Source organism: Punica granatum, chromosome 5, assembly GCF_007655135.1.
Source record: "Punica granatum isolate Tunisia-2019 chromosome 5, ASM765513v2, whole genome shotgun sequence".
Lineage (NCBI taxonomy): Eukaryota > Viridiplantae > Streptophyta > Magnoliopsida > Myrtales > Lythraceae > Punica > Punica granatum.
Genome location: NC_045131.1, coordinates 4198930 through 4210824, shown reverse-complemented (window position 1 = coordinate 4210824; position 11895 = coordinate 4198930). Strand labels below are relative to the sequence as shown.

The 11895-nt window shown below is 41.6% G+C and overlaps 2 protein-coding genes across 2 annotated transcripts; one reads left to right on the top strand and one right to left on the bottom strand.

The window, feature by feature from the left end:
* Positions 1–283: 283 nt before the first annotated feature.
* LOC116207014 (exocyst complex component EXO70H1-like) lies at positions 284–3153 on the top strand. The gene has a single exon (XM_031539861.1). The coding sequence runs from the start codon at positions 621–623 to the stop codon at positions 2538–2540; it is 1920 nt and encodes a 639-aa protein (XP_031395721.1). The 5' UTR covers positions 284–620; the 3' UTR covers positions 2541–3153.
* Positions 3154–8627: 5474 nt separating this feature from the next.
* Positions 8628–11221, bottom strand: LOC116207520 (probable pectate lyase 4). The gene is made up of 5 exons (XM_031540493.1): positions 10603–11221; positions 10037–10388; positions 9548–9758; positions 9375–9443; positions 8628–9152 (listed from the first exon to the last, which is right to left on the bottom strand). The coding sequence occupies exons 1-5, from the start codon at positions 10874–10876 to the stop codon at positions 8916–8918; spliced, it is 1143 nt and encodes a 380-aa protein (XP_031396353.1). The 5' UTR covers positions 10877–11221; the 3' UTR covers positions 8628–8915.
* Positions 11222–11895: the final 674 nt, after the last annotated feature.

Sequence of the window (11895 nt, the reverse complement as noted above, 5' to 3'; positions counted from 1 at the left end):
AAATTATAAAATATTTTCTTGGTGTACAAATTATAAATTATTTAGCCATATTGCTTCAATAAATTATTTAGCTAGCCGTAATTTTTCCGATGTGCATTATGGTATATGAAAAGTTTAATAAATCTCGACTAATGCAATTTGAGTCGAATCGACTTACTAAAGAGTAAAAATCATTCATCGTGAATCTTCTTTATTTATAATACTTGAATTGTCTAAGGAGGACTGTTTTAGCTGTTATTGATTTAACATAAGTTTTTATTTTCGATGAATAAACGGGACGATTTAATATATGTCATTGCGACCATTGTTTCATTCCATTTTTCAGGAAAATGCACTTATTAGCATTCTTACTCGGAAAATTGAGCTCACGCGTGATTGCCACGTGGACGCGCGGGGTCATGACTTGGTGAAAAAGTCTCATCGCGACCCCTCAAACGTCCTAAATGTCCAACGACGGCGTCGTCATTCCGTCTCTTAATACCCCTTCCCGTCGTCTATATATACCCCCACGCAAATCGTAATCTTCCATTGGAATTTTCTCTCTCTTGAAAAAGCACTTCCCCGGCGATATTAACCGGAAACGGAGAGACGGCGAGAGAACCATCAACTACCGTCCGTTAATGCCGGTTAAAGTAATGAGGGGCATTTGCTTCCACCCCAAAACGCCGTCGTTCGCCTCGCCCTCGAGGACGACAGCTCCTTCCACGCCGACTTCTCGGCACGGAGGGGGCAGCGTCAGCAGCTTATCCGGTTCGGCCATCGAGAAGATCATCCAAGAGGCGGCGGTGATGGTGGAGAAGTGGAACCCTGAGGCGACCACCTACGCTAGGGTGACGTCGCTCTTCTACGAGAACAAGCGCGAGGCGGCGCACTTTGTCAAGTGCGTGAATGGCCTGCAGCGCGCGATGCACGCGTTGTTGTTGGAGGACCCGACCTCGGCGAAGCTTGTGACGGCGCAGGGCTTGATGCAGGTCGCGATGAAGAGGCTGCAGAAGGAGTTCTACCAGATTCTGTCGATGAACCGGGCACACTTGGACCCGGAGTCGGTGTCTGCTCGGTCCTCACGCGTGTCAGCGAGGTCAAGCATCTCGGATTACTCTGATGACGGCTTGCCGGAGGATGATGCGAGTGTTGCTGGAGCCTCCATCTTCGAGGTCGAGGAGGCGTCCTCAGTCGCCATGGCGGACTTGAGGTCCATCGCGGAGTGCATGATCACGTCAGGTTATGCGAAGGAGTGCGTCAGCATTTACCAAATCATTCGTAAATCGATCATCGACGAAGGGCTTTACCGTCTGGGGGTCGAGAAACTGAGCCACTTGCGGATCGGGAAGATGGACTGGGAAGTCCTGGAGGTGAAGATCAAGAGCTGGTTAGACGCAGTGAAGGTGTCGATGCGGACTCTCTTTACCGGCGAGCGAATCCTCTGCGATCACGTATTTGCGTCGTCGGACACTATCCGGGAGTCCTGCTTCAGTGCCATATCCAGAGACGGAGCGATGCTACTGTTCGGATTCCCCGAGTTTGTGGCCCGGAGCAAAAGATCGTCACCAGAGAAGATATTCCGCCTGCTCGACATGTACAATGCTATCTCCGCACACTGGGTGGAGATTGAATCGATCTTTGTATTCGAGTCTACCGCCACCGTCCGATCACAGGCCATCACTGCGCTCGTCCGACTTGGCGAGTCGGTGCGGGCAATGCTAGCCGATTTCGAGGCTTCGATGCAGAAGCGCTCTTCAAAATCGCTGGTCTCAGGAGGTGGAGTCCACCCGCTGACAGTCCAGTCGATGAACTCTCTCTCCCTTCTCGCGGACTATAGCAACATCGTGGTGGACATATTCGGCGATGAGCCGGCACCAGCGGAATCTCCATTGCCAGAATCTTACTTCGACAGCCCGCACAGGGAAGATGGTCCCACAACGGTGATATCACAGCGGATCGCGTGGTTGATCCTCGTTCTCCTATGCAAGCTTGACAGCAAGGCGAAGCGGTACAAAGACATCTCATTATCGTATCTCTTCCTCGCGAACAACCTCCAGCACGTCGTCTCAAAAGTTCGGGAATCGAACCTGCACTCCCTGCTCGGAGAGGACTGGATCACAAGGCACGAGAAGAAGGTGCGGCAGTTCGCAGCCAACTACGCGCGGCTGGCCTGGGAGCCCGTGCTGTCCACTCTGCCGGAGGATCCGTCAGCGCCGCTATATCCGGCAGAGGCTGGGGAGCATTTCAGGAGCTTCAACTCGAGCTTCGAGGAGGCATACCGGAAGCAGAGGTCCGCCGTGGTGCCGGACCCGAATCTCCGGGACGATATTAAGGCATCCATAGAGAGGAAGCTGGGGCGGGCATACAAGGCGTTCTACGACATTCACAGGCTGACCGTCGGTGGGGAGAGAAATGGCGTGGCGTTTGCAAGATTTGCTCCCCAAGATATCGGCAACTACATATCGGACCTGTTCTTCGGGTCAGGTGACTCGAGCAATGCCTCCTCGTCTTCGTCCTCCTTGTCGTCACATCGGCGGCGCTCCCACACATCTCACTGAAGCCTGTAGTCCATTCACAGCGACCGGACCAATTCGATCAATCGGCCGGGATCATTTTTGACATCATATGCGAACTATACATACAAAAAATTCTGCTGTATCGCTCAGTTATGGTACCTTCAAGTACCTTCCATCATTGGATTGGATTGGCTCGTTCTCTGACATATAACAAAGGCCAAATCCAACCGTGATTGAGTTTTCAGGCACCATAAAGCTCCATAGACAGACATATACTCGTTTCCTTCATTATGTTGTACTTACGATAGGCAAAAATCATACTTGATTCATGTAAAGAATTATTCCTTTTGGGAATAGCGCTTTTTTTTTTCCGGTAGAGAATTAACATTTGCTTTTTCTTTTCTTGGTTAGAAGGAGGGTCACGTGTCCTAATAAAATAAAACTACACCACATGGAAACGGGGTACGAAGACCCCAATAATATCACTTAACGTAAGGTGGCCTTGTTCGAGATTGAGTGAAGAAAATGAACGCCAAGTGGAAAGGATGATGCTCTTTGCACAAGTCAATCCGCCATAGTTACCATCCGTATAAGTACGAGAAACCTGAAATTCCGAGCTCCTGGACATAAACTCCCTAACTTCAGCAAGAATTTGTAATGGTTTTTCTAGCAGGACAAGTTGTCACTACAACAGAACACATGAAAATAGAAATTGTAATACTTCTAAAAAGGTCATAACGTATGCTATCAATACTATATTGTATTTTACCTAAAAATAATTAAGTACATTATATGTGAAGTACTACTACAAGGACGAGGTTATACTACAACAAATCTTTTTTTTTCTTTTTCTTTTTCTTTTTTTACGTTTTTGTCCAATGAGAAATTGTCATAGTAGAAACCCATTAATATAAAGAAGATTATTAAAACACCTTTTACCTTTCTAAGTTCTCCAAAATATTTCAGGACTAATGCGTTGAAGATTAAACCTAGCATTGCATCCGATCAATCGTTTGACGCATCAATCTTAGACTCGATCCATCATTCGACATGAGAATAGCAGCATGCATTATGTGGACATAAACCCAAGAGAGCTAAATTCGAAGACCCGTGGTCTCTGTTTGGTAACGAAATAAAATTTAACTTAACTTAATTCCATGTTACTTTTCCCTTGATTTTATAATACAATCATTATTTTTTTTTATTTTTTCTTCAATATATTAATAAATTACACTTATTTTTAATATTAAATTCTCACAACTATTCATTACTTTTCTCTCAATTCAACAATATAACCATTATTTTTTTATCTTATTCATCAATTTTAATTATAAAACTTTTCAACTATTTTTATTTTCATCTCTTGAAATCAAATTCTACTATGTTATCAAATGCAAGAATCCCATACTTATTTTACTTGGACAACGAGGCCCTGATTTTGACCTAAAACTGCGGGTGGGCCACAACATCTAATTTTAACAACTCCCTACACTTTTCCACTTTTCCTGCTCATCGGACAATTACGCATCTTCTCCTCTCTAATTTATGGCTTGGCCTCATCAGTCATTGCTTATTGTGCTGCAGTCAAATGACTGCAATTACATCAAGTTGCCCCTTTTGAAACTGCAACCTAAGATGAATATTAGTATATTTTGAAAGAAATTTAGTGGAGTGATACTTATCTTTTATATGAAATTAAAAGATTATAGTTCGCTTTTGATATGAGGATCAAGAGATTCTAAAAATAATATTTATATGTAAAACTTTTTATACCTATTTATTTATTATTCTCGTATCTCTAATAAGTTCGAGTAAAGTAAGAAATTAGTCGGATAGTGAATTAATGCACATTGCCCTCACCTCATGGGTGGGGATAACTTCCCATATTGGGTGAGGACGACCTATTGAAAACGTCAGGAGGTTATTAAATATGACGTGGATTGCTCATTTGAATATTTTCATGATCATGATACATCTTCTCTATGCCTTAAGAAAAGTAGGAACCAACGATCCATTAGAAAATGCCCTCTCCCAAGTCGAAGAGATACATGTTAATCGTCAACCTATATCATGTGTATCAAAATAAAAACATTGCAGAAATGTGACGCCATGGAGAACAAATCCGTTTCGTTTCATATCAAACTATTTGAAGGTTAGTTACTACGAAAAGCATCATTGATATGGACGAGAAGTTCCATGAACCTTTTTTTTAATCCCTTTTTTTCTTATTGAGAGGCTTATTATAGTGTCATATCAAACTTTGGACTCACTACATATACTGTACATGGCGAGAGAGGAATGTCAAAATTTACCAAAAGCATATCTCTCCTCCAGCGGCAATAGTTCAGAAGGTCTTTGCAGATGTAAAAGCGAAGCTGAGTGTTTACCCCCGTCTCTCATAAAAAATTGTAAATGCTACGTTAGTCGGTCACATGTTTAACTCTTCTGATTTTGGTCACAATTAATTAGTTCCCCTTTTGGGGTAGAGTTTGGGGCTTAGTCTCTCATGTTGTACTGGGTTAATGGTCTCAGATGTAATCACTTTGATTAATGAAATTCGCCATTCATAAAAAAAAAAAAGCATCATTGATATGGACGAGAAGTTCCATGAACCTTTTTTTTAATCCCTTTTTTCTTATTGAGAGGCTTATTATAGTGTCCATTCGAAATCCTTAAATTTGCGTTCGATTTCGGAGTAGAGTTGTTACTCTGCTTAAAAACTGAAGACAAAGCAGGTGGAAAATTTTATTATTAAAAGTTGATTGTAATAATTACTAAGAAAAATATATGAGAAAATTAGAGAAAATGATAAGAGAAATAATAAATAGTTAGAACTTAGAAGAATTTAAAATTTAAAAATTAATTGTAATAACGGTTAAGAAAAAGTATTTGAGGCAGTTTTATTATTAAATTGAAAAAAATATAAAAAGGTAATTATTATGTTGTTGAATTAAAAAAAAAAAGTTGAGTGGAGTAAAATTTTGATTTGAAAAATAAATAAACCATTATCACTCGGACATTTAAAAATCACCAGAGCATGTCTCGAGACATATACAGTCGCTGTCATCTAATTTTTGTCCTATGGCTTTTTGCCAAAATAAATAAATCTTAAATTATTGTAGGTAAATCAAAGGGTACGCCCGTACGGCATTCGGAGCCGTACGTATCTGAGCTTGACGCGAACTTTGGGGTTGGTAAAGTGAAGCCATTCCGTTAGTGACCAGTGGCGACATTTTGAAAATGAGGCAATAAAATTTGCAAAAGAGGGAAACAACGACTCATAGACAAGATTACGTGATGTACATGCATAATAAGCAATGTCAAACAAGAACAGCTTCGATTTCTTTAGTTCAATGAAATCCAACAACTCATAGGACTTCTACATGCTTCAATCAATGAACACCGCCCGAGTCGAATCAAATCAAATCCCTTTCGGATAATATTTTTCAAACACATCGATAGCACCTCACAAATGTTTACTGCATTTTTTGACCTGAAACTGAGACCGATCCGGGTTCGAGAGTTCTACCCTTCTAGATGCAATGGGATTGTGAAGAATAGAACACGGTCATCGCTTCTTGCGACTCGCGCTTCACATTTTATTTTTTGTTTCCTCTGAACTTGGGATTACTATTAGAATTCTCATCTAAACCATAAGAGTCGACTAAGCTTTATGAACAGCTGAAAATGAGTCTAAAAAATTATCGAAATCTCATGACATGCAGGAAAGAAAAGTCCACCTAATGCGACGCTGCAAAAGGTACAGAAAATAGTATAGAGGTTAAAAGGAAATGAATGCAGGCCATATCGAATATCATAACTAGTCAAGCGTACCAGCGTAAATGCCATGATATATATACTCCCTAGCCATACAGAATCTGGTGCCGTTTGTAGCCATATATATGTAATAATATCACTGCAGCTACTTTTATAACTATACTATGTTTCTCCCGACTCACCGCATGACACTCGGGTAACATACACAGAGTAGTGAGCAGAACTCGAGCTGAAAAATTTTACTGTATATATTTAGTTTGAATACCGTTCCGAAGGAAGCTATGCCGGTATCTCCTTTGTCTGCAGGCAGTGGCAGGCACTGCCAGCCCGTGCAGTGTTGAAGGACCTGTTTGAGGGAGCCTGTGGGGGCTTTCGACTGTCCATGTGGGTTAGAACTCACTTGGGCGAGAGACCCAGCATTTATCGGGTTCAGACATCAGTCCTGGTTGTGTTCCGGTAACGAACAGGGTCCCCCTCGGACTTTATATGCCCTGTCTGCAGATGTTTTCCTCGTCTGCCACGCATATCGGCAAACATATTGTGAGGAACTTACAGCATCATTATTATTTAGAAGTGAACTCGAAACATGGCTGATCGGAAAATTGAGTCTGAAAGACCATTAACTGCCCTTGTGAGATGTTCAAGTAATTCCCAAACTAACACTGTTTACTACATGACAAAGCTTCATTTTTATCATCAGGGAAGAAGCAATACTTTCTCTGAGTGACTTAAAAAAGTCGCCTCTTTTACATTGAGAATTTATATCTGGTGGGAAATATATGATAGGTAAAATGTCAAAATAACTATTCATCAAAGTGAGCTTAATTTTTCAAACAAATTAGGCACAATAGTTGCCGTATGAATCATCACATGTGATTCTTTATGCCAGCACAAACAGCATGCTGATGTTCATATGATCGATTGGATAAATTGATTACTGGCATTGACAAGGCTTTAAACATTCATAGTGATACATAACAACAGGCAAATCTTGCATTGTCTCCCGTGTTAGGCTAGCATTGAATGCCCATCTCTATTCTATTTGGAAAGCTAGGAACATGAGGGTCTTTGAAGGTGAGAGTTGTATTGTTGAGAAGATTTGGGGTCTTATCAGATTTGGGACCCCGACCTCCCTGCCCCCGCCGTCGAAGCTGCGGCTGATGTGCAGCTACGGCGGCCACATCGTCCCCAGGCCCCACGACAAGTCCCTCTGCTATATCGGCAGCAAGACTTGCATCGTGATCATCCCCAGACCCGCATCATCAGCAACGAGACCCGTCCCTTCACCCTCAAGTACCAGCTCCCCAATGAGGACCTTGACTCCCTCATCACCGTCTCTACCGACAAGGACCTCGACAACATGATCGACGAGCACGACTGTAGTATATATTGAAAGGGCAATTTAGTCTTCGAAATTTAATTTTATCCCATTCTTTATCTATTCCGAGGTGGAACCAAACAAAAAAAAATGGAGCCACACTCACAATTCTAATCCCCTCAAATTCAAATTCCCTCCTTGTTCTACTCGCCTCAATTCTTATCATAAACGCCATGTAAAAGTATAGTTAATTTATAGATGTACGTACGCACTTTCCCTAACCTGACTCGATCATAGACGCCTCCCGTTGACCGCTTTACTGCTCATCGTACAATTACGCATCTTTCTCCTCTCTAATTTACGGCTTTGACGCCATCAATATCAATATATGCTGTCAAATGACGGCAATGACTTCAACTTGCTCCCTTTGAAACTCGAGCCCACGATGACTTCGGATGATATTTGCTTTCGATATTGGACTTAAGTGGTTCTGAATATAATATTAATCCTCGATAGAACTTTTCACTCCCCCTTTGGTGTCCATTGTCCTATCCTTCGATAAGTCCAGGACTTTCCCAAGTAAACCGGAAAATAAAACTATGGAAGAAAAAGAAAAAAAAAAAAAGGAATTAGTCAGATGTTGGGTTAATTCATATTGTTCTCGTGGTTGGGGATATCCCCCACATAGGGGAGAGGAACCTATTGAAATTTGAAAATGTCAAGAGGTTGTTTAAAAGTACGACACGAATTGCCCACTTGAATGTTTCATGTGTTCCTGGGGACATCTTCTCAATGCGCTAGGAAAAACAGGAACCAAGACTACTCCCTTAGGAAAGCCCTCTCAGAAATCGAAGAGATTATATACACATTAATTAATGTCAACCATGGACTTTCGATGGTGATACTCTCGAGTCCTACGTCATTTCGTATTACAATCGAACCATAGGAAAAGTCATTTGTCTCGAGATACATCCAGTCAACATCAATTATTTTCCGGGTCTTTGTCAAAAAATAAAATTAATTATTCTGGATGATTAGAAGAGTACCGTACGGCGTTAGGAGCCGTAAGTAGCAATAACATTTAGGAAAAAATAAAAAAAGAAGAAAAAGGCAATTACTAAACAAGATTACATGGCATCTCTCCTCCAGGACAAGGATGTATATAGTAAACAATGTCAAAACAAGAACAGCTTCTTAATTTCTTCAGTAGAAGAAATCCACACAGAGTCAAAGGATTTCAACATACATGCAGTAGAGGGCAGAACTCAAGGTGAAAACTTTTAGTATATATTTGTAGTTTCAAATACCTTCTCCAAAGGAAGCTACGCTGGTATACCCTTATCTGCAGGCAGTGGCAGGCACTGCCAGCCCGTGCAGTGTTGAAGGACCTGTTTGAGAGAGTCCGTGGGGGGTTCGACTGTCCATGCGGGATAGAACTCACTTGGGTGAAAGACACAGCGTTCATTGGGTTCAGACATTAGTCCTGGTTGTGTTCCGGTAATGAACAGGTCCCCCTCGGACTTTATATGCCCTGTCTGTGGATGCTCCTTGTCTGCCGCCTATATTAGTAAACATGTCGTGAGAATACAGACGTCCTTTTAAATAAAAGGAACTCCTCAACACATGACTGATTTTTAAAAACATTGCCAACTACATCGACAACTAACTCAAAAAAGATCATCCATTACCATCAGAAGACGTTCAAGTAATTCCCAAAATTATACTACCATCAGCCATGATGAAGCTTCATTACCATCATGAGGAAAGAAGGGAAAACTTACTTTCTCTGTGTAATACTTAAAAGACACCTTCTTCTGCCCCGCTTCATAGATATTACATTGAGAATATATCTGGCCGGAAATACATGATAGATTAAAAGTCAAAATACAATTCATGAAAGTTGGCATAATTGTTGAAACCAATTAGGCACATCAGTTGGCGTATGAATCATCACCTGTGATTCTACACTAGCACAAACAGCATAGATGCCCCAATTCCTTGTATAGTTATTGTACAGATGTACTTTCCCGAACCTAACTCGAGGGTGCCTTTGTCGGGTGCCATCAAAGAAACAATGGTGAATTGTCACCCTGATGCATCTGTCCTCAACATGAGTTGGGTCTGCTCCAATGAGCATTGTCTTATCATGGGCTGAAAAGTGGCACCTAAATTCACCGCATAAAAAATGTTAAGATCATACTGATTGACAAAAGAACATAGTGGAAGTGTTTGGAAATGATTTGAAAACATGCTTAGCTCGGTTAGTATAAAACGAAACACGACCTTTCATATTGTTGTTTCACTAGTGTACCCGAAGGTGGTTCATAGAGAATCCCACAAATTAAACTCACCTAGAAATAAAACGAAACACGACCTTTCATATTGTTGTTTCACTAGTGTACCCCGAAGGTGGTTCATAGAGAATCCCACGAATTAAACTCACCTAGAAACAGTGATATCGGTGCTCTGTCGAGTTATATCTATCAGGCCATCGTCATAGTCTCGGAGGCTACAACGATCTATCCAGATGTGCTTTGAATTGGGTTTTATCTGAATCCCATCAACATCAGGTCCCCTTCCACCTTCAAATTCTAGATTGCAGATGATGACATGTTCACACTCCTTCAGCCTCAAACCTTTCCCCGTAAACTTAATCCTCTGGCCACGGCCATCAATGGTCTTGTACGATGAGACATTCAAGTAAGACGAGAGATGAATGGTGCCCGAAATATCGAAAACAATCCAAAGTGGTTCTTTCTTGCGGCATCCATCCCGGAGCGATCCCGGACCATCATCTACAAGTAGATCCACAAAACAAATCAAATTCCTCGTCCGAAAACCATCACATTCATAAAATTCCACGGTTACACGTCCGTTCACCAGAAATGAGCTCACAGAAGAGGATCCTATCATGATGAATCAGCTACCGTCATTTTCAAGGTAGAGCCTTTCACACAACATAGAAGGAAAAGAGCATGGCTAGGGAGAAAGGAGCGAAATTTTTGGTACCGGCCAAGGTGGTGACGTGGTACAAAGGACCGTGAAGGCCGCCGACGGCGAAGCGGCCGAAGCCCTCGGCCTGGCCGGCGAGGGAGCGCAGGCTGGAGTCGACGTGGCCGTACGGGAGTGACGTCATTCTCGGAGCAGCGTCGTTGCCGATCTGCGAGGACGACGGACCGGGAGGACGGTATAAATATGGGGGAGGAGCGTAATAATTGGGGGAGGGGTTAGGGTTGTGCGGGGCGCTGTTACGGAACTTGCGATGGCCATGGGAGTTGCCCATTAATGGCGCTATCAATGCTTATTATATCATCACACCATTAAAAGGAGCGGCTTAGATTTCCGCAGAGAAACTGAACTCGAATTGAATGAGATGAGATGGGACCGGCGACCGGAGAGTATCCCCCTGTAGACCCTCGCCGTTCTCTCTCTTAGCCGAGTGAGCTGGTCAGAGTGGCGGGGGTTGGCGGTCCTGACAGTGGCGATTGGACCAGAGGACCGCTGAGGCGAGAAATTTGACCGAGCCGAAACCGTCGGGATTGGCGCGAGTGGTGTCGGTAGAAATTGGCTGTGGAGGGAAAGGTCCGATGGGGGGAAGGGAAAATGGGAAACCATCGATTATGCCCTTTTTCGAATAATGTTTTTAAATTAAAGGAAAATCAAATATAATTTCCCTTTTTAATAGAAAATACCAGATTCCACCATGATCGCTTTGTTCAATTTTGTGTTAGAATAATTTTATCACTTAATAAGCCGATCAGTTTGAACTTGACTGATCGGGACTAATTGCTCTTATGAATACCAAGATTTACATTAAAAATTCCAATAAAAATAGAAATGTACATGATAAAATTTTGTATCATTATGGGTTCTCAGCCCATCCCCTACAAAGTAGTAATTGAGCATCTATTACCATCTAAATCGACTTTTATGTTGGAATTCCAAATTATAAAATGTTGATGACAAGGTCATTCAACAAAATGACATCCATGTCTTCTATAAAATATCAAGTCAGAATGATAATGAGGACTAATCTCATCTACATGCACAAGATATTTTGCGATTATACTGAAAGGAAAAACTTTAGTTAAGTGATTCGCCCAAAAAAGGTTTAACATAGCGTTTGGTAATTAAATTAATTCGATTTAATTTGATTTAGTTTGATTTGTGAAGATGAAGAAAAAATTAATTTGGAGAAGTATGTGAGAGAATTTGAAAAAAAATATAAAAAAATAATAATTGTGTTGTTGAATTGAAAAAAAATGTCGAATAATTGAGAGAATCTAACTTTAAAAAATTAAG